General features: G+C 41.3%; 2 protein-coding genes across 3 annotated transcripts in view; one reads left to right on the top strand and one right to left on the bottom strand.

Moving 5' to 3' along the window:
* TINAGL1 (tubulointerstitial nephritis antigen like 1) overlaps positions 1 to 2,056 on the top strand; it is a 41,752-nt gene extending 39,696 nt beyond the window's left edge. The window contains exon 12 of the mRNA XM_063456348.1: positions 645 to 2,056. Coding sequence (XP_063312418.1) covers positions 645 to 788 — 144 coding nt within the window. The 3' untranslated portion in view covers positions 789 to 2,056. The remainder of the gene's footprint in view (positions 1 to 644) is intronic.
* Positions 2,057 to 5,026: 2,970 nt separating this feature from the next.
* Positions 5,027 to 19,200, bottom strand: PEF1 (penta-EF-hand domain containing 1). 2 transcript variants are annotated; one of them, XM_063444547.1, is made up of 6 exons: positions 19,107 to 19,200; positions 13,469 to 13,622; positions 13,262 to 13,399; positions 9,641 to 9,796; positions 7,198 to 7,341; positions 5,027 to 6,075 (listed from the first exon to the last, which is right to left on the bottom strand). In XM_063444547.1, the coding sequence occupies exons 1-6, from the start codon at positions 19,128 to 19,130 to the stop codon at positions 5,846 to 5,848; spliced, it is 846 nt and encodes a 281-aa protein (XP_063300617.1). In that variant the 5' UTR covers positions 19,131 to 19,200; the 3' UTR covers positions 5,027 to 5,845. The 2 variants fall into 2 exon arrangements, with proteins under 2 accessions (XP_063300617.1, XP_063300616.1); XM_063444546.1 differs by having other exon boundaries at positions 13,262 to 13,622.
* Positions 19,201 to 20,129: the final 929 nt, after the last annotated feature.

The following is a 20,129-nucleotide window of genomic DNA, read 5'->3' as shown; positions in this document are numbered from 1 at the left end:
TTCTGGGACACAAGCAAAAACTCTGTGAAAGATACATATAAAGCAACCTAAAAGGGTGCCCTCAGACCAGTTCCCTCTCAAACAAGTTCTAATTCACTGTACCGTTTGTATATTGGATTGACCACACACAGCAATTTGGTACTGAAATGCCATGCATGTCCCCAGTGTACAAGGGCTTCAGCAACCTTGATGATTGGTTTTACCTTTCAAATGTTGTTATTATTACCCTTTTAGTGAACCATAAGAAATATTATACATATGCAGAAATTCTAAAACTTGAAGCCTGGAGGATGGTTTAGCACTAGCTGTAGAGTTCTGTATGATAACTGAAGGTCGTAGTTTCACTCCTGATACTGTATCTTGTATGGTGAGTCAGAGTGAACATTAACGTCATTGGTTATTGGTTTTCATTAAGGATAGGTCTCGTCTCTTCATTTTCCATTTGATTGCATTAACTCTGTTTGCTCATCTGGTTAACAGTTAAATGCAATTATTTTTCATAGCAGCATGTTATTAATGACTAATGTAACTACGTTGTACCAAACGTTAGCTATGCCTTATAGATCTAAGTACAACTGTCTTACATGGTAAGTAAAACTAAAAATAAAAAATGTTTTCTCTTTTCTTTCTCGCTCACTCTTTAGCTGGCTGCTAACTCCTGGGGCACGGAATGGGGAGAGAGAGGATATTTCCGCATTGCCCGTGGTGAAAATGAATGCGAAATCGAAGCCTTTGTAGTAGGAGTATGGGGAAGAGTTGATATGGAAGACGTTTCACGCAAAAAATAAGGGGTCCATGGACACTGTTTTTCTAATTTGGGCAAAGGGATAGTGTAGACCCTAGCTCAGACCCTCAGACTTTAATTTCTGAAAACTGCAAGCTGAATCATGATGTCAAAGGTGTATCCCTCTTGTACTTAGGGGAATTTCACATAAGGGGTAAATGTGGCTTTACAGGAAACCTGTGAACCTCTGTAGGTATTTATTTCTTCCTGTTAATCTAATCACAGGACCTTTTCCATTTTAGCCTACACGAGGGATCTAGAACTCTGTTACAGGAGACAACTTTGAGCGTGCATCAGCAAGGAAAGTGCCCAATTCCCATACTGATTAAATGCTGATGTTCTGAAATTTAGGGTTAGTAAAGCTTTCATAAACTGATCCTGGTGCACTAGCTCCCATTTATAATGGGATTAAATGTGATGGCAACAATAATTGCTCTATTTGTGTATTGTCACTAGCACATACACACCTTAGCTATTCTCACATTCCCCATCAGCAGTTCCTCCTCTTCTGTGTCTTCACTACACCTTAGCAATGCGATGGATTAGCATCATTATGGCCACAGTAATTTGTGGAAATAACCAGGTTATAGACAACAGAGATACGCTGAGCTGCTCAGTATTAAAATCCTCAATGTGAGCAGGATGCAGCAGGGGTCCTGCGTGTAGTTAAGCTTACACTATGGTGCTGACACTGGAGATTCAGTGTGTGGGATTTAGATGGGATAATAGTGCACATAATCCTATAAGCTCTGCATGGATCAAAGGGGTATTGTTTGGGGCTATGAACATTAGGCAAACAGGCCTGCGAACTAGTCAAAAGCAGACATTCCCCGCCAGCCAGAACTTACGGGAGGGAGGGGTGAAAACATCCCTACAGAGGACCAAAGTGAACTAATGGCCCCATTATGTACAATGGGTTAAGACAAAAAAAGTTATTTGACATTTAGGAAGAAATGGCTTGAGAATCACGCTCTTTTTTTACTCACATTCTTTATGGTTTTTCTCCATGGCTTATGTTAGGTCTTCCTATTTTTTTTGTATAAACCAGAGTTTACCACAAATATTGCTGTATCGCACTACGTTTATATAACCCAATACCTGGCAGAAATGACTACCAATCCAGCGACTTTTCCATAAACAAGGAAATCATTTTGGTTTCAAATCTTTATTAAAACATTAAATCTATGCGGACATAAATCTAAATATATAAAATGTGAAAATGAGTGTAACTTATTTATTGAATTGTTCAGAAAATAAACCTGTTTATATGACTCCCTCCTGTACATTAATTTTTAACCCAGTATAAATGAAATGCTGCTATTTTCAAATGAATACATCCTGGCACAGTGAGAGTTAAAAGAGGGCAGCTCTAACATCCAGGAGGCACTAGGTTCTTATCATGGTTTATTCTCTAAAAAATCAGATGTTAGGAGCTATATATTCAGATGGTTTTGTTCCAGATCTCTTATATTGCCCTAAATATTGCATTTGGTCCTCATTCACCCAGTGTGCAATAAGAATTTGAGTTAAATGGAGTATTTTATGGTATAAAAGGTAGATATGGACTTGAATGTGCCAGTTGTTGTTTTTTAATACACATTATACCTATGAAAAACCTTCACCCACCAGTAAACACTATTTTATATCTTTTTTTCCCCATTTACCTCTGCACCAAGCCATCTGTAAAAGAGACAGCACATGGGTCTGGGTACGGGCTTAGATGGGAAAAGATTTGTAAATATGGGGTGAATTATATCCTTGGATAGCAAATCCTTGAGTGTTTTAAGAAGCTGTAAAGCTTTCCGGTGTATAGCACAATATAAATGTAGCAAGGAGAGTTCAATAGTAAATTAAGCATGTTTCAATCCAAAAATCCATTATGCCTGCAGAGAAGCCAGCTTGGCATGTAACCAGGTATAGGTAATCATACTACAGCTTTGTACGCCGCTCTTCCCAGAACCCTCTAACATGAAAGTTCTCAAAGCAAGTGCAAATCAATACTTTACAAAGAGCTCATCCCCACTGAAAACGTGCATGTCTATATCTTGCCTTTGCCAGTCGAGTATTATGCACATGGATATATGTTTTGTTTGGCACAGACACTTGAAGTACATGAGTTAACAAACAAATAGAACCTTTTTCCCCCAAAACGAATATCAGCCCAATTTGTTAGAATGATTGGGGAAAGCATGCCACAATCTACATGAACTTTAGCTGCTGTCTTTCATGGCCTTTAAGTTGGTTTCTTAGCTACAGGTACACTGAGGTACATAATGATACTTCAGATATACATTAAAGGAACACACTATAGCGCCTCCCCTCCATGGTGCAGGAGGAGTTATAAACCCCTTCTGTTACTTACCCTAGTGCAGCACAGATGTCTGGTAGACAGCCACTAGAGGTGGAGTAAACCCATAAAGGTAAGTATTGCTGCACATTTCAAATGCTCAATGCATCCAGTACAAAAGAGTGGTGGATTACACGGCCTTATCAAGAACATCAATGGATATAGGTTTTGATAGAAAGTCTCCATACCCATGTGCCGTACTCCACTGGGTAAGAAAACGGTCCATAACCAACCTATAAATTTAGAAATAGATGCAAGTATGTCAGGGCAGAATGGTACAAGGTCACCAAACATCATGGAGAATGACACACTGACTATTCCTGTATATAATTTAAAGGCTTTGGTCAGAGAGCTCATCTCATGGTCTCCTAACTAAGCCCCTTTTTTTCAATTTGAAGTACGGTAAGCAGAATTTAGCTTCATATACATCCTGCATGGTCCTGTCCATGAGCAGTCCCAGAGCTAGAGGACCTGAAAGGTAGGTAGGTCAGATATTAGAGGGTGAGATCACAACCCAGAAAGATACCAAACAGAATCAAGTAGCACATGAAATAAATAAGGGGTAGACAATCTTCTACACTGTAGCTGGACAGAAGTCCATTCACCAGCCTCCACAGAATAAAAGTGCCAAACAAAGAATGGCATGCTCAATGTGAGTGAAAAGATTTGTTCTGGATGTGCACTGCTTACTTGGAGTTGCTATTGCTTTTATGAATTAACCTTTTACTGAAACGTTTAGAATAAATCTTTAATCTGTCAATAAATGTGTATTATTCTTTATCTAATGAGGGGGAGAGTTTTCTCCTTATATCGGTCAAAAATCATTTTAAAATAAATAAAATAAAAATGTTCAGATGGTTCTTACGAGACCACCTCCAACCAGGAAAAACATTTATTTAGGAATACGTGTGCGTTGCTGGAAATGTTTTATATCAGGGAAATAAAATATGACAGACTTACTTTGTGATGTACATATATATTTACGTTTTGCTGAATATGCAATTTACAAAGCCTTGACCCATTCAAAATATGGCAATAGACAACAGGGTTTGAATTCCAATACATATCTATCATGATATCTTGCTAAAAGACAATATGCAATCCCAATCTGTCATGTACTTGTGGTTCAAATAAAAAATACATTGTTAAAGAACAAAAAGAATATATGCATACATAGCTAACACATTGGTGTTTTAAAATGGTTATATCAATCAAATTAAAGTTTCTATCAGTTCCCCCTTTCACATCATTAAATAAGGAGTTCCTGATAATTAAAATATGTAGACCACAGCTTAGATCTTTTTAAAAGCAGTTCTTTCACCCTAAGGATCCCTCTGATTTCCATGCATCTATGTCTCTGATGCCTGCCAGACATTTCAGACATGGGGATCTTACTTACTGTTACATAGAGTACCGGTCCTTCCTCCGTGTCTTCTTTCAGGTTGCTGCTTCCTCCATTTTCTAAGATGGCAGCAACTGGATTCACTGCCCATGCCATTCATTGCCCGTAGCAGGCAGTGCATAAGAGTCAGCATTGAAGAACAATGATGTTCTGCAACAGGACATGACGCGGTTCTTGAGAAAGGCGGGTACTGGAATAATAACGGGCCCAATAACAATATTGACAGAGGCAGTGGCGCTAGACTAAAGCACCACCCTTTGTCAACATGCTGGTACTCCATAAGGAAAAGTAGTACCAACTTTTCCATTTTCATAACTTATTTTTTATTTTATTTTTTAAAGAAAGGGCAAAGTAAGGACGTGATTTGGAAAATGAGGAAAAAAATGAAACCAAAAAGATCAGTGTTAATCTTGAGTGGTGTGTGACTGCACTATATATATATATATATATATATATATATATATATATATATATATATATATATATATATATATACACATACAAGTCTGGCTTCTTGAGATTCAATGGATGGGTGACTAAAGGAAGCAAATATATTGAGATTTGTAATGGAAATAGACTGTACCAGAATTTTCGATTAAAAAAAAAAAAAAAAAAAAGTAGTTCATGGTGCAAGGAATGACACATCTTTGTAACCAAATGGAAGTATAAACCATTAAAAAAATCAGTACAAAGCTTATCGACACATTTCAATTAGAAGTTAAATTCATCACAAGTGGTAAGTTACATGGTATTAACAGAAATCAAAATGTGACTCATTAAAAAAAACAAAATAGTTTTTCCCCCTAAGTACATCTGATCTAACATTGACTATATGCTGTATGTACGACTTAACAGTATTTGGCACATTACGTTTTACATTTGGCCAAGTTGTACAAAAACTATAACAGTTTATTTAGCAAGTGAGCACTTTTCTATAAAGTGTTTTTTGTGCAGAGCTAATCTGTAGTCCTGGAGTGTTACTCCCCCCTAGTGGGCAAAATGTGAACAGCATTTGAACTGCTATTTTACAGTCAATTTACAAAATAATAGCTGCTTCGGACTGACATTTTCATTGCTCTATAGCCTCAGTGAACAAAGTACATTGTTACTGGAAGAAGCCCAGAGGAAATCAGTCGGCATAGCATAATAAAAAGTACCTGAAAAAACGTACAAGCTGTGCATTTGGGTTTAAACATCACAGAGCATTACAGCCCTGATGAGCAGTTTGTTACATTTATAACAGGGAAAGAAATCCTAGGTAGAGAATGCCAAGGGCATTGTGGTGCCATTAATGGGGTGTTGGCAGCAGACATTAAATAAGCCGTGTTGTAGTCATAGTGAGGAAGTCTTCATAGCTGAGCCTCGCGGTGCCTGACCTACTGGTATCCTTCTCTCTGAAGGCCTCGGTCATGCTCTGCAGTTGGATGCAGACCTGTATGAAGCGGTCAAGTTGTAGGGTTGGGTTGGCAGATCTCTGTGCATATCGGGACATCAGCATCTGAACAAACTGAGGGCTGAGGTTATACCCCATCTGCGAAAGAGCTGTAACAAAAATATATAAAAGTAAGCAAAAGCTTTCTCTACACAAAAAAGCACACAATTCCATTATTTTTTTTCTGAATCTTTAAATATTAAGAAGGTGAGGTATTTTTATTTCCAGCAACAAAGTTTTTGCCAAATAACCACTAAAATGAGGTGTAGTGGTTATGGTGCTACTTTACATTTGTCCTGTGCATAGTAGCTTAGGGTATTAAATCCTTAAAACAAACCAGACAAACTTCCATAGTATACTTGCCATTTTCCCTTTTAATTAACAAGGCTTCCCTCTGTACCTACCTTACTTGCAGCAGTTTTCCTAAAAGGTCTATTGGAGAGCAGTACACAGCACATGCGGTTTATCTGGGTTTATGGCAGCTGTGCAGTACATCTAAACATGCTGCCAACTTTTATTTAACATACATATAAATTGGGAATTCATTCACAAAAGCAAGTGATGGATATTTGCTAAGTTAATGATAAGCAAGCATTAGATCCATGCAGTCTACATTTCTCAATAAAATCTTACATCTCCCCACCTTGATCGTGATTTTTTTTTTTATTCAAAATTCAGGATCATGTCATTATAAATAAATACAGAATAACCAATAATAAAATGTTGCACTAAGTATAAATTGTAACAATGTTGCTAGAAGCAGTCTCTCCTCTGACTCTACCTTGAGAGAGAGATATTAAAATGCAATGTAACACTGTTTTAAAACTTTTTTTTATTATGAATGATGGAGCTACTGATTGGCTACAACGGTCAGCTGAAGTTTGAACCCAATCAGAAGCCGGATGCCACTTGGTAAGCTGGAGATCCAGCACTGGAGATAGCTTCTGGTGTTAAAACGTTCAAGAATGGTATAACTCCTTAAAGTAAAATAATACCTGGGGCCTCTAGGCACCATAACAACTTCACACAGATGAAGTGTTCCTCTAATATTCCTGGGGACCAGCTGCTGCCATTAATTAGGCCCCTTTCCTATTACGGATATTCTGGGAGAGAAGTAGCAGAATCAGAGTGTGAGTAGTTTAGTTGAAGAATACTTAGCAATGAGATAAAAATAAATAAAATAATAAAACAATTATATATTTTTTTATTTTATTTTTTGTTACCCTTCCCACCTTGATAAAGTTCGTTGTGGTTGATGGAGCCCGATTGGTCTCGGTCATACTGCTGAAACATTGACTTCCATTGCTGAATGAATCTCCACAACGCGGAAAAACCAAACACATCCATCCTACCAGTTCCAGTCTTATCGAACATATCTGCAGGAAGATTTACAAAGTTAGTTACGTTGTGGCAAAGCCTTCCAACAGGCATCAAGAAAAAGAAAGAATTAAAGAAAAAGTAAAAACTAGAAGTTAAAAATAAATAAAAAAAATAAAAATCTCTTTTGAAAGAATTTCCAATAAGGAAAAAATTAATAAATAAAAGGTTTCATGTGAGGTACACATCCATCCTTATGTTAAACAACAGGATTTTATAGTTTTTATTATAATGAACATGTAGCCTTACTAATTCAATGTAGTGGTCTTCATTAGTTAGTAAAAAGCCATAAATAGGGGGTCATCATGTAATGTTGACCAAGAACTTTGTAATCAAGCACAGCAAGAAACACACTAATGGATGCTCTTAATGTTATTGATAATTGTGGAGTTGAATACAGTTGAAAGAGTTAGAGTTAAGCATTATTTTGTGGAAATATTGTTATTGACTCACATTGTAAATATAGGGCAAATTTCACAAAAACTGGTGTCACAATAAGAGGTCACCAACATGCCACCCTACAATTTGGTGATGTAATATAAAAAAATAAATAATAAAAAAAAAGAGGTGCAAAATTATTACACAGACAACCAACACAAAAAAAATACACCATTAGGGGGCAGAGCCTGTCAGCCGAGAGGACCAGACGTGCATTGTCTGTGCTCCTCTGTCTGGACCTGAAAAACTGAGTGTTCTTCGGAGCCGCTACTGGCGACCAGCTTGACAAGGGGGAACCGGTTTATCGGGGGATACCAAACATGGCCCCTTCAATGCCAGAACGTCCGCATCAAGGCTTGCGGCCTACCTCAACCAGGGTAGACAGTCTCTCTGTGGAGAGACAGCCGCTTTCTAAGTCCTTAACCGGACAGAGTGAAGTACCAAACTATCACCCTCCCTCCCCCTTTCAACCAGAAGGGTTCATCCCGATCCCCCCGTGCATTTCTGCAGACTACAAGCTGCTGAAATTGCACAGCAATGTGTGGCAGGCTCTCTTAAGATGGCAGATGCTCCAACGCTACATGTGTAACTTGACATCCATGCACGAGGCATTTGAACGCCTGTTTACCAGTGTGGACAAGCTCTTTGAAAACTTCCTTGTAAAGCTGTCAGCAAGCATCACAGTGTCGCTGGCTCTAAACCAGGAGAGAGAACAAGGTCTCTTCCTCAAGGAGGTGAGTGAGCGGGCCCTCTCTGGGCAATAACCTTCCACAAGCCCCTTTGCAGTTGCCCCGCCTGGGCTGAAGGCTTCAGAGGATACAATCCACCTGCATCTACCACAGTGGCTGAGGACCCAGCGCCGCAATTTGCTGGCGCTATATGAATAGTAAAATAATCATAATAATAATACCACTGGGATCTCCAGTTTTCTCCCACCAGGGAAAGACTCGGCCTCAAGTCACAGCCCCCGAGTCTGTGGCCCCACGATATAGGCCTTAATAACGGCCCAGCCCTTGCCTAGCTGCCTACTACACTGACCTCCACAAACTCCCGGTCCGGGGGATAGGCTGACGCTGCACTTCCATGCACATTATAAAATCCCCAGCCACGATCTGCTGATACCGGTTCACAGAGCTATATGTTTTTTACTGATGCTTTCAATACTTAATCTGCAATGCAGCTAAAACCAGGGAGTTTAGTCTTAGGGGCAACTCTTATACTATTTCTGTTATAGCACGCTGATTCTATGTACTTACGGTACTCGAATGTTTAGATCTTACTCTTTGCACTGCACCTACTTGTGCACCTTACTTTTTACGAGCCAAATGCCTACCTATGCGAAATATGCTTTACCCCAAACGTGCATGTTTTCTATACCTAAAAATGAGGCTTGGTTACCCTCTTTGAAATTGTGCATTCAAAGTTAATTTACGATAATTGCGCATATGCCTCTGCTCATGTATAATCTTTTTGCTTGTGAGTCTTAATTATTCTTGGCCCTGGGAAAACACAGCTCACTTATGAATCCCCTGGTTCTCAGACCCATGTGCCTTAGGCCTTACAGTCTAATTTGCTCTTATTGCATTCTAACTACTACAACGTAGGTGCAGTACTAAACCTGCTGCGAGTGTTCCAAAACTGCTTAGCTACTCTTTTTTTCACTTTGTTATGAACAAAAGAAAAATGTGCAGCTCAACTGCATGGCATGATAGTGCTTTGATTACAATATCTGTTATTGTTCTATGTGATATTGTTGTTGTAGCACCTCATGCTTGTATAGTACTACATGCACAAATAAAATAAAGATTGGCAAAAAACAAAAAAATTAGACCATTAAAATAAATAAATCCTCATACTTACTTATCATCATGACGCAGGTCTCATCATTAAATGCTGACCAATTGGTGTTCACCAGGGCTTGTTTCAGCTCCTTAAAGGTGATGTTGCCACTGCGATCTGCATCAACTGTCTGGAACCAAGTGTATGCCTCTGGGTCAACACCTGGAGGAATGTTACCTGTGTGATATGGAAAGAAACTTTGATTACATGTAAACAAGGTTTTTTTTTGGAGGGGTAGCACCCTAAATGTTCCCGATCCTGACAATTGCCTTGTCAATTCTGATTGGCTTGCTCTTGTTCAGATCTCGAGCATTCAATGGAGTCTTAAATAGTCCAATAGTTCATTCATTCAAAACAAAAAGAGATGAATGACAAGTCAAAATAAATGTAAAACAAATTGCACAGTGAAAGCAATTTGTTTATTATATTTTTTGCGTATTTAATGCAAGCTCCTACACTGGAATTAACAAGTTAAATATCAGAGTGGGAGAACACCTGGCTCCCGTCCGCCATATCCCAATCTGTGGGATGCATATTAGTATAGTCACAGGGCATGGGTGTGCCAAATCCCAACCCAGAGCAAGTAATTATTGCAGTTTTTATAAGTTACGATAATTACCTATTTTTCCATGTACAAGACTGTTTTTTCTAATTTTTTTTGTCTAAAATTAGGGGTCGTCTTATACACGGAATGTCACTGCAGGGGTTTAAAAACACACACTTGCGCAGGGCCTACAGATGGCGCCACACAATAATAGGAGTAGCCATATTAAGGTTTGCTCCACCTCAGGTAGGATCTTGTTTTCTGATTTATATTTAGGGGGAGGAAATGGGGATCAGGGAACAGATGGAATACTAGTGTAATGTCCAAGCATGCCCTCACACCACCTGCTGTATTGTGGGAGCTGTAGTCTCCCAGCATGCACTATAGAGCCATTAACCTTCCAGAGTACCGTAGCACAGGGGAGGCATGAGAATCAGAAATGTGGTGTTCTCCTCAGAGGTTACCTCTAAAAATAAAGTTGTTCTATTTGATGTTTAAAATTTTGATTTCATAATTTTGGGCTCAAAAAATAGGGGGCGTCTTATACACGGAAAGATACGGTACCTTATAGGGTTAAGTCCTCCTCTAGTGGCTATCTACCGGCACTGGACCCAGGCAAGTGAAAGAAGGGGTTATTAAACCCTTCTACACCATGGGGGTGGGCCTTGACAGAAGGTGAAGCTACAGTGCCAGGAAAACACGTTTGTTTTTCCTGGCACTATAGTTTCCCTTTAAGCAAGGGGCCATTATTCATATATTAACCATTGTACCACATGGTAAGAAAAGTGGGGCCATCTGTTGGTTGGGAAGTACATTTGGACTGGCTGATACAGATCCACAACTAACTGAAATGATATAGCATAGGAAAAAACTGTAGTGATTCACTGAAATTTTCACGTCATTTTTATTTTGTTTTACTTTTATAACATTTAAAGGGAAACCACAATGCCAGGAAAACGTTCACACTCACATTAGGACTTCCCCCATAGGAAAACACTGTATAATGTTTTCCTATGTGGTTTTAGGTGACGCTGGATGTCCTAATGCAGAGCATAAGGACGTCCAACGTCACTTAAGCGACTAAAAGTCGTAAGTCACTCTAATGGCTGTGTGGTGGACAGCCACTAGAGGTGGAATTAACCTAGGACACAGCACCACGACCATTTCAATGAGCTGAAGTGTCTAATAAAACAATGATTTTTTTTTTATGAAAGAAAAACTTACTTTTTATCTGGCTGAGTAGTCATGTTGGATCAGACTTTATGGATTGCAACAGCAGGCAAGTTAGGTTGGCCAGTAGTTGGTCAAATAACAGTAGAGTCTGACCCCAAATGGATGCTCACCCAGATACAAAGTATACATCATTAAGAAAGATCAATATGCTTCATTAAAATTGAATAAAAAAAAAAAAAAAAGTGAATATTTTATGACAGTTGTCCTTTAAGATTAATATAGCCAATCTTACATTTAACAGTCACAACACTGACTCTACAGATAGTAAAGTGAAAAACATTAATTATATGGTTACAGTGGCATCTGTCAAGGTGTGGGATATAATAGGCATCAAGTGAACAGTCAGTTCTTAAATTTTATTTGGTGGAAGCAAGAAAAATGGGCAACTGAAAAGATCTAACTGACTTTGACAAGGGCCAAACAGTGATGGCTAGACGACTGGTTAAGAGCATCTCCAAATCGGCAAGCCTTGTTGGGTGTTCCCGCTATGCAGTGGTTAGTACCTGTCACAAGTGGTGCAAGGAAGGACAACCGGTGAACGGGCATGAGGATTACTTGCACCCAAAGCTCAATGATGCACATGGGGAGCGAAAGGCTAGAACAAATTGCTAAAAAAAACTTGGCCATGACAGAAAGATGTCGCAAAACACAGTGCAATAAAGTTTGCAGAGTATGGGCTGATTTGCCAAAGTCTGGTCATGAGCACTCTGACCATTCTTGTCCACTGCTAAAAGCACCTGCAATGGGGATGTGAGCGTCAGAACTGGACTAATGGAAGAAAGTTGCCTGGGCTGATGGATCACATTTTCTTTTAATATCAGGTGGAGGCTGGGTGTGTGAAGCAGAAGCAGGATTATTGTTCAGAGGTCTTGTTGAGTCCATGTCTCATAGCATCAGAGTTGTATTTGTCGGGGGCCTACATGATATTATGCAGGTGGTTTTAATGGTGTGGCTGATCAGTGTAGTGGAGTTTAAGATTTTATCCAAATTAACTCAATTTTGCAGTTCAGTTTTCAATTCACTACCATTAGTTTTTTTTGTAAATACAACCATGCTAATGTTTAGTGCATATGCTGTAAGGATGCACCTATCAACATGTTATATGTAAAGAACCATGCTAGTGTTTATAGATCAAAAAAGATACCTCTCCCCCACAGACCAAAATATAAAACACATTTTAAAGAGGCACTTTCTCCGCCTTGCAGATTTTGCACAGACCCCTGACGGTGATATCACCACTAAGGGTCCAATGGCAGAGGGGGCAGGCAAAGGTGAGCTCTACCTACCTGAACATGTCCCTCGTAGACGCGGTCATCTTCTCCCGGCGGGCCACTTCAGTTCCTGGTGCTTCTGTGCCAGGAGCCGATGTTGCTGCTGAACTCTCGCACATGTGCAAGAGTACAGCATTGAGGTCTATGGAGGATCCTGTGAGGCTCTCCATAGATAAAGCTAATTCCGCCAAGTGTCTAAAAGTGTCAGGCGTACGAAATATACTGAGACAAAGTAGTTCCTACTTTGTCTCAGTATATCTCTTGACTGGGTTGGAATTTTAGTGAATTTCCAACACAGTCAGTATGAGTATTTCTCTATAAAACTATAGAGTATTTAAACTGTATAAATTTTACAATGTACGATACAGCATCCAGCACTGTAGGAAGTGATTTCTACAAGACAAGCAAAATCAATTTACTTTACTTGATCATAGATCAAGATCTAATTTCAATACAGAGCATTATAAAACATTCTGAGAGCTTAATGCCAATATGCAATAACTAAAACATGCTAATGTAACCAGGGCTAAGCATTTTTGCACAATTAAAGAGCTTGAAAGCTTTAAGACTTATCCCCCTTTACTCCAAACTCACCGGAGGAAGGTCCTTGCCCATAATGCCCAGGTTGATGGCCACCATAAGGGCTGGATCCCGGCATCCCATAAGGTCCTCCAGGTGCCTGCCCACCATAGGATCCTCCAGGAACTCCTGGTGCAGCACCCCCCTGGGTAGGTTGTCCATATGACCCCCCTGGTGATGGAGCAGCATAAGGACCACCTGGTGCAGCACCCCCCTGGGTAGGTTGTCCATATGACCCCCCTGGTGATGGAGCTGCATAAGGTCCACCAGGTGCTTGGGCACCATAACCAGGATGGCCCCCTCCCCCATACTGTTGTCCAGAATAATAACCTCCCTGGGGTGCTCCTGCGGATTGTCCTGCTGACCCAGGGTATCCCTGTGAAAAAGAGAAATAGAGTCAATACACAGAGTTAGCTAATAATAGATAATGGATTGTAAAATACAAATGCAAACAAGTTCAGACCTGCAAAATTAGTATTGCTGTTTGCTAGTTTCTACAGGATACATGTAAAACAAAACCGACACGCACCAGTGCCGGGCTTGTTGGAATGTCAAAGGAACTCTACACGAAAAAAATGTTTAGATACAAACAGGATTGTATTTTATTTACCTTGTACACATAGCATTACACATATACAGTAGCCTTTTGTACATGGATGACAGGAACAGACATATATGGTAAGGGAGAATTCTGCATATTCCTCCATTAACACTCATGCAGATCCCATTGCACAGCCCAGTTCACAAAACAGTGTCTAGCTCTCCCCTTTTTATAGAGCAGTACTACTCATCTTGGTTCAGGACTCCCAAATATCCAAATTTTTGCCACGATTCTTGGGTGCTGCCCCACTGTTCCACCATAGTTCCCTAGCATCCCCAATGTGCATAGCGCGAGTGTACCATAAGATGCGCTTGCGCTATGTTGAGGGCCCTAGGACCCTGCCGAGCATGCTGTAACAGTGCTCCCCTCAATGGACTGGTTTAAATAATAGGCAGGCAGCCTGGTGTACATTCATACTAGGCTGACCTGTCAAAAATTTGACTGGACCTGCCCCTTCTCCAGGAAAGTCTGAACCTTTGTGGATGGGGTTAAGGATACAATCGGGACAGTCCATTCCACCAGAACCACTACATTAAGCGGTTAAGGATCTCTGGAATATTTATTTTTTTGCATTATTTTAGAAGGTAAAGAGCACAGTTTATGTTATTATTTATCTTTGAATGTGTTAATTCACTAAACTTCAAATTACAGCAAACTGACATTCAAATGACACATTTTAGGCTAAATCAGCCAAGCTGTGACTATAGCAAAGATAAAGAATTTTCCAAATCAGGTATTTTTTTTATTACAGTTTTCCATTCAGATTTAAGTGAATAAACCCTCAGATATACTTATTGGGAAACAAAACTGACCACGAGGTTTGTTGCACTTAATTAGTGAACTGTAAACATTTCAGGGACATTTTCTAGTTTGGCAATTTTGGCCTAGTGGGGATGGAAACCTCCATCTCAACTATAGTCACAAACTATCACACCACAGATCACACTGCTTTGCCTAACAGCACAATTACTAAGTGATTGCATCAGCAGTCATAACTGAGCAAAACAAGTAAATGCATGTTCCCAACTGAAGATTGCCAACAGGGTTATTCACTAAAGCGCAGATTAAAAGGGAATTTCACATTTTAGGACATAAAAAGCGAACTGTAGGTGGCCGGGCCTGGCAGGCAAGATGGCTGGACATGCCTTTTGAGTGCTCTGACACAAAGGAAACAAACTTCAAACATTACTGCCCAAGATCGAATACTAACAGCCTTGTATGCCTGTGACGTATCACTGAAGCGAGTTGGAGCTTCTGGATACCAGTCCCACACAAATATATGGAGAAGCACTGAAGTCCGACCATGTGGTCTAATCTGAGAGACGACCTAGTGGGCGATCTTCCGGCACAGGGACAGATATGAAAAGCTATGATCCACGAGCCCCTCCTCCCCCTGGACAGGTGGGGGGTCATCCCTGTCCTTGCTGAGGAAACCTACTCACCTGACATGCCGAGCTACCATGCTGAGCCGACCGCACAACAAATCCAAAATTGTGGCCATGTACCAGCTTGTGCAACCTTTAAGAGGGCCCAGGAATCCGTCAATGGAGGGAGCACTTTGAGGCTCAATTCGACTTGATTTGTCAAGAATTCTGGAAACGCATAGGAGCACAGGTCTCCCTTATGCACCCTACCTGCCAAACTGGAGAGCAAGGAAGCGACGGCAATTTACCTGCCACGCTCAAGGCCAGGGGCCTACCTGAAGGAGTGTCCCTCTCCCAACCAGCATAAACGGAGGGTACCCAGACAGCTGGAGCGCCTAAGGGCCCGGGTCTTTAGCAAAAGGAGAGCAACAGCCTGGGTGGGTGAAAAACCGCAACCCATATCCCTTCAGTATGAGGACCTGTTTCTGCCGCAGGTCTGCGTATGGGCACAAGGAGACACCATGCTGAGCCAGGGAATCTACTGTCTGTTCAAGCATACTAGTGGTATCGGGTGAAGGCTTGCTGCTGCCTCTATTTCAGCTACAATCCTGGTCACAGAGCAGGACAATGTGTGTTTACATTATTATTATCTGCTAAATACCCAGCAGTACAAATATCCCATCCCATTTGTTTTGACTGTTGATAAGCATGTGTTACTACACATATATTTAGGTTACTCTCCCTTACATGTGAGAGGCCATATCTGAATGTAAGTTTCTCTTTCTATAACCAAGTGCAGACACACATGCCTAGTTAACTAAAGCTGATTTTTTAACCTCTGCTACTTGTGTCTAGATAACGATGATGGCTTCATAATACTGAAGTAATGCATCCCCTGAGATGTTCCGTACTTAATCCTTTTACTGTCCTATGATATAAAAATGTGCTGGCTATGCTATTCACTTCATCTAATGTACTATGGTTATCTCCAAAAGTGTAAATTGCTTTATATGTAACATGCACACCAAAAATAAAGAATAAAAAAAAAAAAAAAGAACTGTAAGCATAGCTGAATGAGAGAATTTCTCCAATTTGGACATTTTGGCATTGAACTTTAAATTCAGTTTGAATACACTCTTTAGTGAATAATCCTGTTAAAGACAACTGTCAGTGAGATAATGCAGTGGGACCTTAAAGGACACTATAGTAGCCAGAACAACCACAGCTTAATGCAGGGCTCGACAAATCCCAGTTACCAGGTCGCCATTGCGACTAAGAATTTTGTTCTGTCGCCTGGGTTCCTGTCACAATCCCACAGGGGAATTGCAAGCTGGCAGGGAAGGCAGGTAAAGACTGCTTGCTTGCCGCCTGCTTCACCTCCGAGAGCCAGCCCGTCCGCATTCCTCAGAGCCAGCCTCCAGCCCGTACCATTCTGCAGAGCCGGCTGCCCACCCATTCACTTTCGTGGCTTCAGCGCAGAGAGGAGCTAATTACAGTTCACTTCCTCCCGGCGCACAGAGATAGGCACGGTGCTGGAGAGACAGGAGGAGGGGGGAGTCTGGTGCAAGCGGCAACCTAATCCCATCAGCTGCCGCCAGACCCATTAACTTAATGTCACTTGCTGCTGCTCAATCCCACTGAACCCCAGGGAAGATACCCTTCTGAGCTCAAAAGGTAGGAAACAGTAGGGTGTCTTAAAATATGTATTTTTTAAATTTCTGTGTCTGTCTGTGTGTGTGTGTTTATTTATTTATTAGAGTATCAAATAAATACTTTGTGACTGTGTGAGAGAGTGTGTGCATGTCTGTCAAGGAGTGTGCGTTTCTGTGACGGTCTATGAGTGTATGTGTGTGTCAGTGAACATCAGTGTCTGTCAGAGGGGGCTGGTGACCTGAACGCATGGGTACGGTGTTCTTGGAGGTGGAGTTAACCCACAAAAGGTAATTATTGTAGTTAATTAAAAACTGCATTAATTACTTTTGCAGGGTTAAGGGACCTGGATCCCTGCACCCAGACCACTTCAATGAGGTGAAGTGGTCTGGGTACCTATAGTGTCCCTTTAAATATGCCTTCAGTGGCTGCCTTTCTGACAGTCACTAGAGGTGCATTTGCTGAATAACCGGGTCAGACTCAGTTCTCAATCAAATGTTGCTTATAGACAGCATTTGCTTGGCACATCATTTTGCCATGAATGCGATCTAGCTTCCCAATTCTCCCCTATAGGAAAGCATTGGATCGTCAAAGATCACCAACTTTGATTAACTCAGCTAAGGAAGCAGTGGCAGCCCCAGCAAGACCAGTGTAACGATGGAGGTAGACGACATCTACATAGGGAGTGTAACCCTATAGCAATTGGAATACATGTTTTTATCCATATCCCTACAGTGCTCCTCTACAAAATCCCTACTACATTAGATTGTGATAACCCTGAATGAAAAATAAAATAGAAAGAAGAGATGAAGTCACACTTACGCCACTGGCAGATTCTGTGGAGGGGGGGGGGGGCAACGGGGCAATTGCCCCCCTTTCCCCCGAGAAAATAGTGAGGCCGAGGGTCTCCCCTGCCCCAAGCGCCAGCCCTGTTGTTCGCCTTCACGGACCAGTGATCTCCCTCCCTGGCCCACAGGCACATTGCTGGACAGCTGGCAGGGGAGGGGGGAGAGAAAGAGAGAGAACAAGGGGGAGCTCTTACCTGCAGCTCCGCCGAGTTCTTCTCTCGCGAACACGGAGCGTTGACGCGGTTACCATAGCAACGCTCCGTTCTCGTGAGAGTGTACTCTAGCCTAAGCTGCAGGCTAGAGTTCACTCTCACCACTAGAGCCACCAGGGATGGAAAGAAAGCAATGTCTCCCCCTCCCTCAACAAAGGTAAGAAGGGAGGGGGGATATTAACTATATTTAGCAAATATTTATTAATTTTTTAAAAATTATCTTTAATCTGCCCCCCTAACTCACACAAACTATAACCCCCTACACCACAAACAAACATACAGCCCTCTCCCTTACACTCACTGCCTGTTTCAGGAGATATAAATAACACAGCCCCCAATACACCTCCCTTATACAAACATAGCCCCCAATACAAACGCAAACACACTGCACCCTTTACACACGAACACACTGCTCCCAATATACACATTGCTACCACATACATACACTGCCCCTCCATACACATACTGCGACACACACACTACTGCCCCTATCCCAGCAGACCCAGGGTAAGTTATCAAAATAGTTTTTTTTTTTTTAAACAGTTTGACTACTTATGCTGGGAGGGCGCCACGGCACTCCTGGCACCAAAACCACTACAGCAAGCTGTAGTGGTTATTGTGCCTGGATTGTTTCTTTAAATGATCTGCCAGTGCCCCTCCCTAGATTAGCTTCTGGGTCCGCCACTGACTTACACGGTTATTTTACCAAAGTAAGAATTGAAAGTGAATTTCAAATTTAAAGCCCAGAGTAGCCGAACTAACAGAATATCTAACAGAGGATTATTCCAGTTCAGCTATTTTTACCTTAAAATGTGAAATTCCCTTTGAATTTAGCTTACATGTCTCACTTTAGTGAATAACAGAGCACTGTATGGAATTCTGGGGCTCACACAAATCTTCATGGTGAACCTGGAGAATAGAATAGAATTATAATGTTCTATTCCTTAAAGTGACAGCCCAGAGACAGTGAAATCAATGTGTGATTCTATCCCAACAGGATCTCTACACCTCCCCCCCCCCCAGCAATGCTGTATGAATGGCACAGCCCAACAGCCATGGAAACACGGCTCCCCCCGCAAACACATTACTTAATACAGACTACACATATATTGACATTATACCCTGATATCATGGTAACCCCCCCTCCCGACCGGTCCTGAAGCCCACTAGCAGTCAGTCCCATACCTGCCCGTACTGATAGCTCGCCATGTCGCTTCTGACGTCACCGACTCCTGATTGGTTGTTTCAGGAAGACGTTTGCAGCGATAACCGCCGTACCCCAGGGAGTGGGCGAGACATTCCATGGCGTAATAGAGGGAGGGGTTACAGGACGGCGCGCGAGGGATCATGGGAGGTGTGGCGGAAGTAGTCCTGCTGTGTGTTATATGCTATGATATTTATGTAGAAGTTAAATGCTTTTTATTTCATTTTTTTTATATTTTTAAAACATTTTAAAAACTAAACCTTTTCTGAGCTTTGAATACTGCACATACAGCAATCGAAACCTAGAGTTTAGGGTAGTGGTGGGCTTAGACATTGAGAGCACAGCTGGAGTGATGGATAGTGAGAGCATAGCTGGGGCACATTGCTAGGAGACATGGCATTAATGGGGATATTCTTCATGACACGTGCATCCTGCACCTACATTTCTAACCACTCAGTTAAAAGGACACTCCGCAGCCCACATAACATATATTAGAAACCACTGCTTAGTAGATATACCCCACTGGAAACTTGCATGCATGTAATTATACATTTTTTTTAATTGGAGTTAATATATCTGAAATCAGCCTGCATATTTTGCAGATCTCTTCTCTGCAGCCTTTGCAAGCTCTCTCCTTCTAAATCCCAGACGTTCTGTGGCTGTCCAATCACAGACTTCCCAGTGCAGCTCAATGAGAAGTCTTTCCAGGGCAGGTGCTCTGGGCAATTGTCCGCCTCTTGAGTTTAACTCCACTGAGCTAAACAAACCAGGAAGTGGTTATTTGTACCTGCTGGGCTGGCCTTTAACCCTTAAGGACACATGACACGTGTGGCATGTCATGATTCCCTTTTATTCCAGAAGTTTGGTTCTTAAGGGGTTAAAGGGATGTATATAACTGTGGGACAATTGTCTATAATTAAAAAGCTTTAGCTTGGAATAACACAGTTGTCTGACGGTGCAGGTGGAAAATGCCGGTAAATTAGTTTCTTTCATATTTGTCTGCT

This window comes from Pelobates fuscus, chromosome 1 (assembly GCF_036172605.1).
Source record: "Pelobates fuscus isolate aPelFus1 chromosome 1, aPelFus1.pri, whole genome shotgun sequence".
Lineage (NCBI taxonomy): Eukaryota > Metazoa > Chordata > Amphibia > Anura > Pelobatidae > Pelobates > Pelobates fuscus.
This window is presented reverse-complemented; position numbering and strand designations above follow the sequence as displayed.

Excerpts from the sequence above, each read along its gene's own strand:
- PEF1 (XM_063444546.1), bottom strand. The coding sequence starts at position 19,130 with ATGGCGAGCTATCAGTACGGGCAG. Across the intron at positions 13,623-19,106 it reads CGAGCTATCAGTACGGGCAG|GGATACCCTGGGTCAGCAGG; the intron begins GTATGGGACTGA and ends TCTTTTTCACAG. Across the intron at positions 9,797-13,261 it reads TGGGCAAGGACCTTCCTCCG|GTAACATTCCTCCAGGTGTT; the intron begins GTGAGTTTGGAG and ends CATATCACACAG.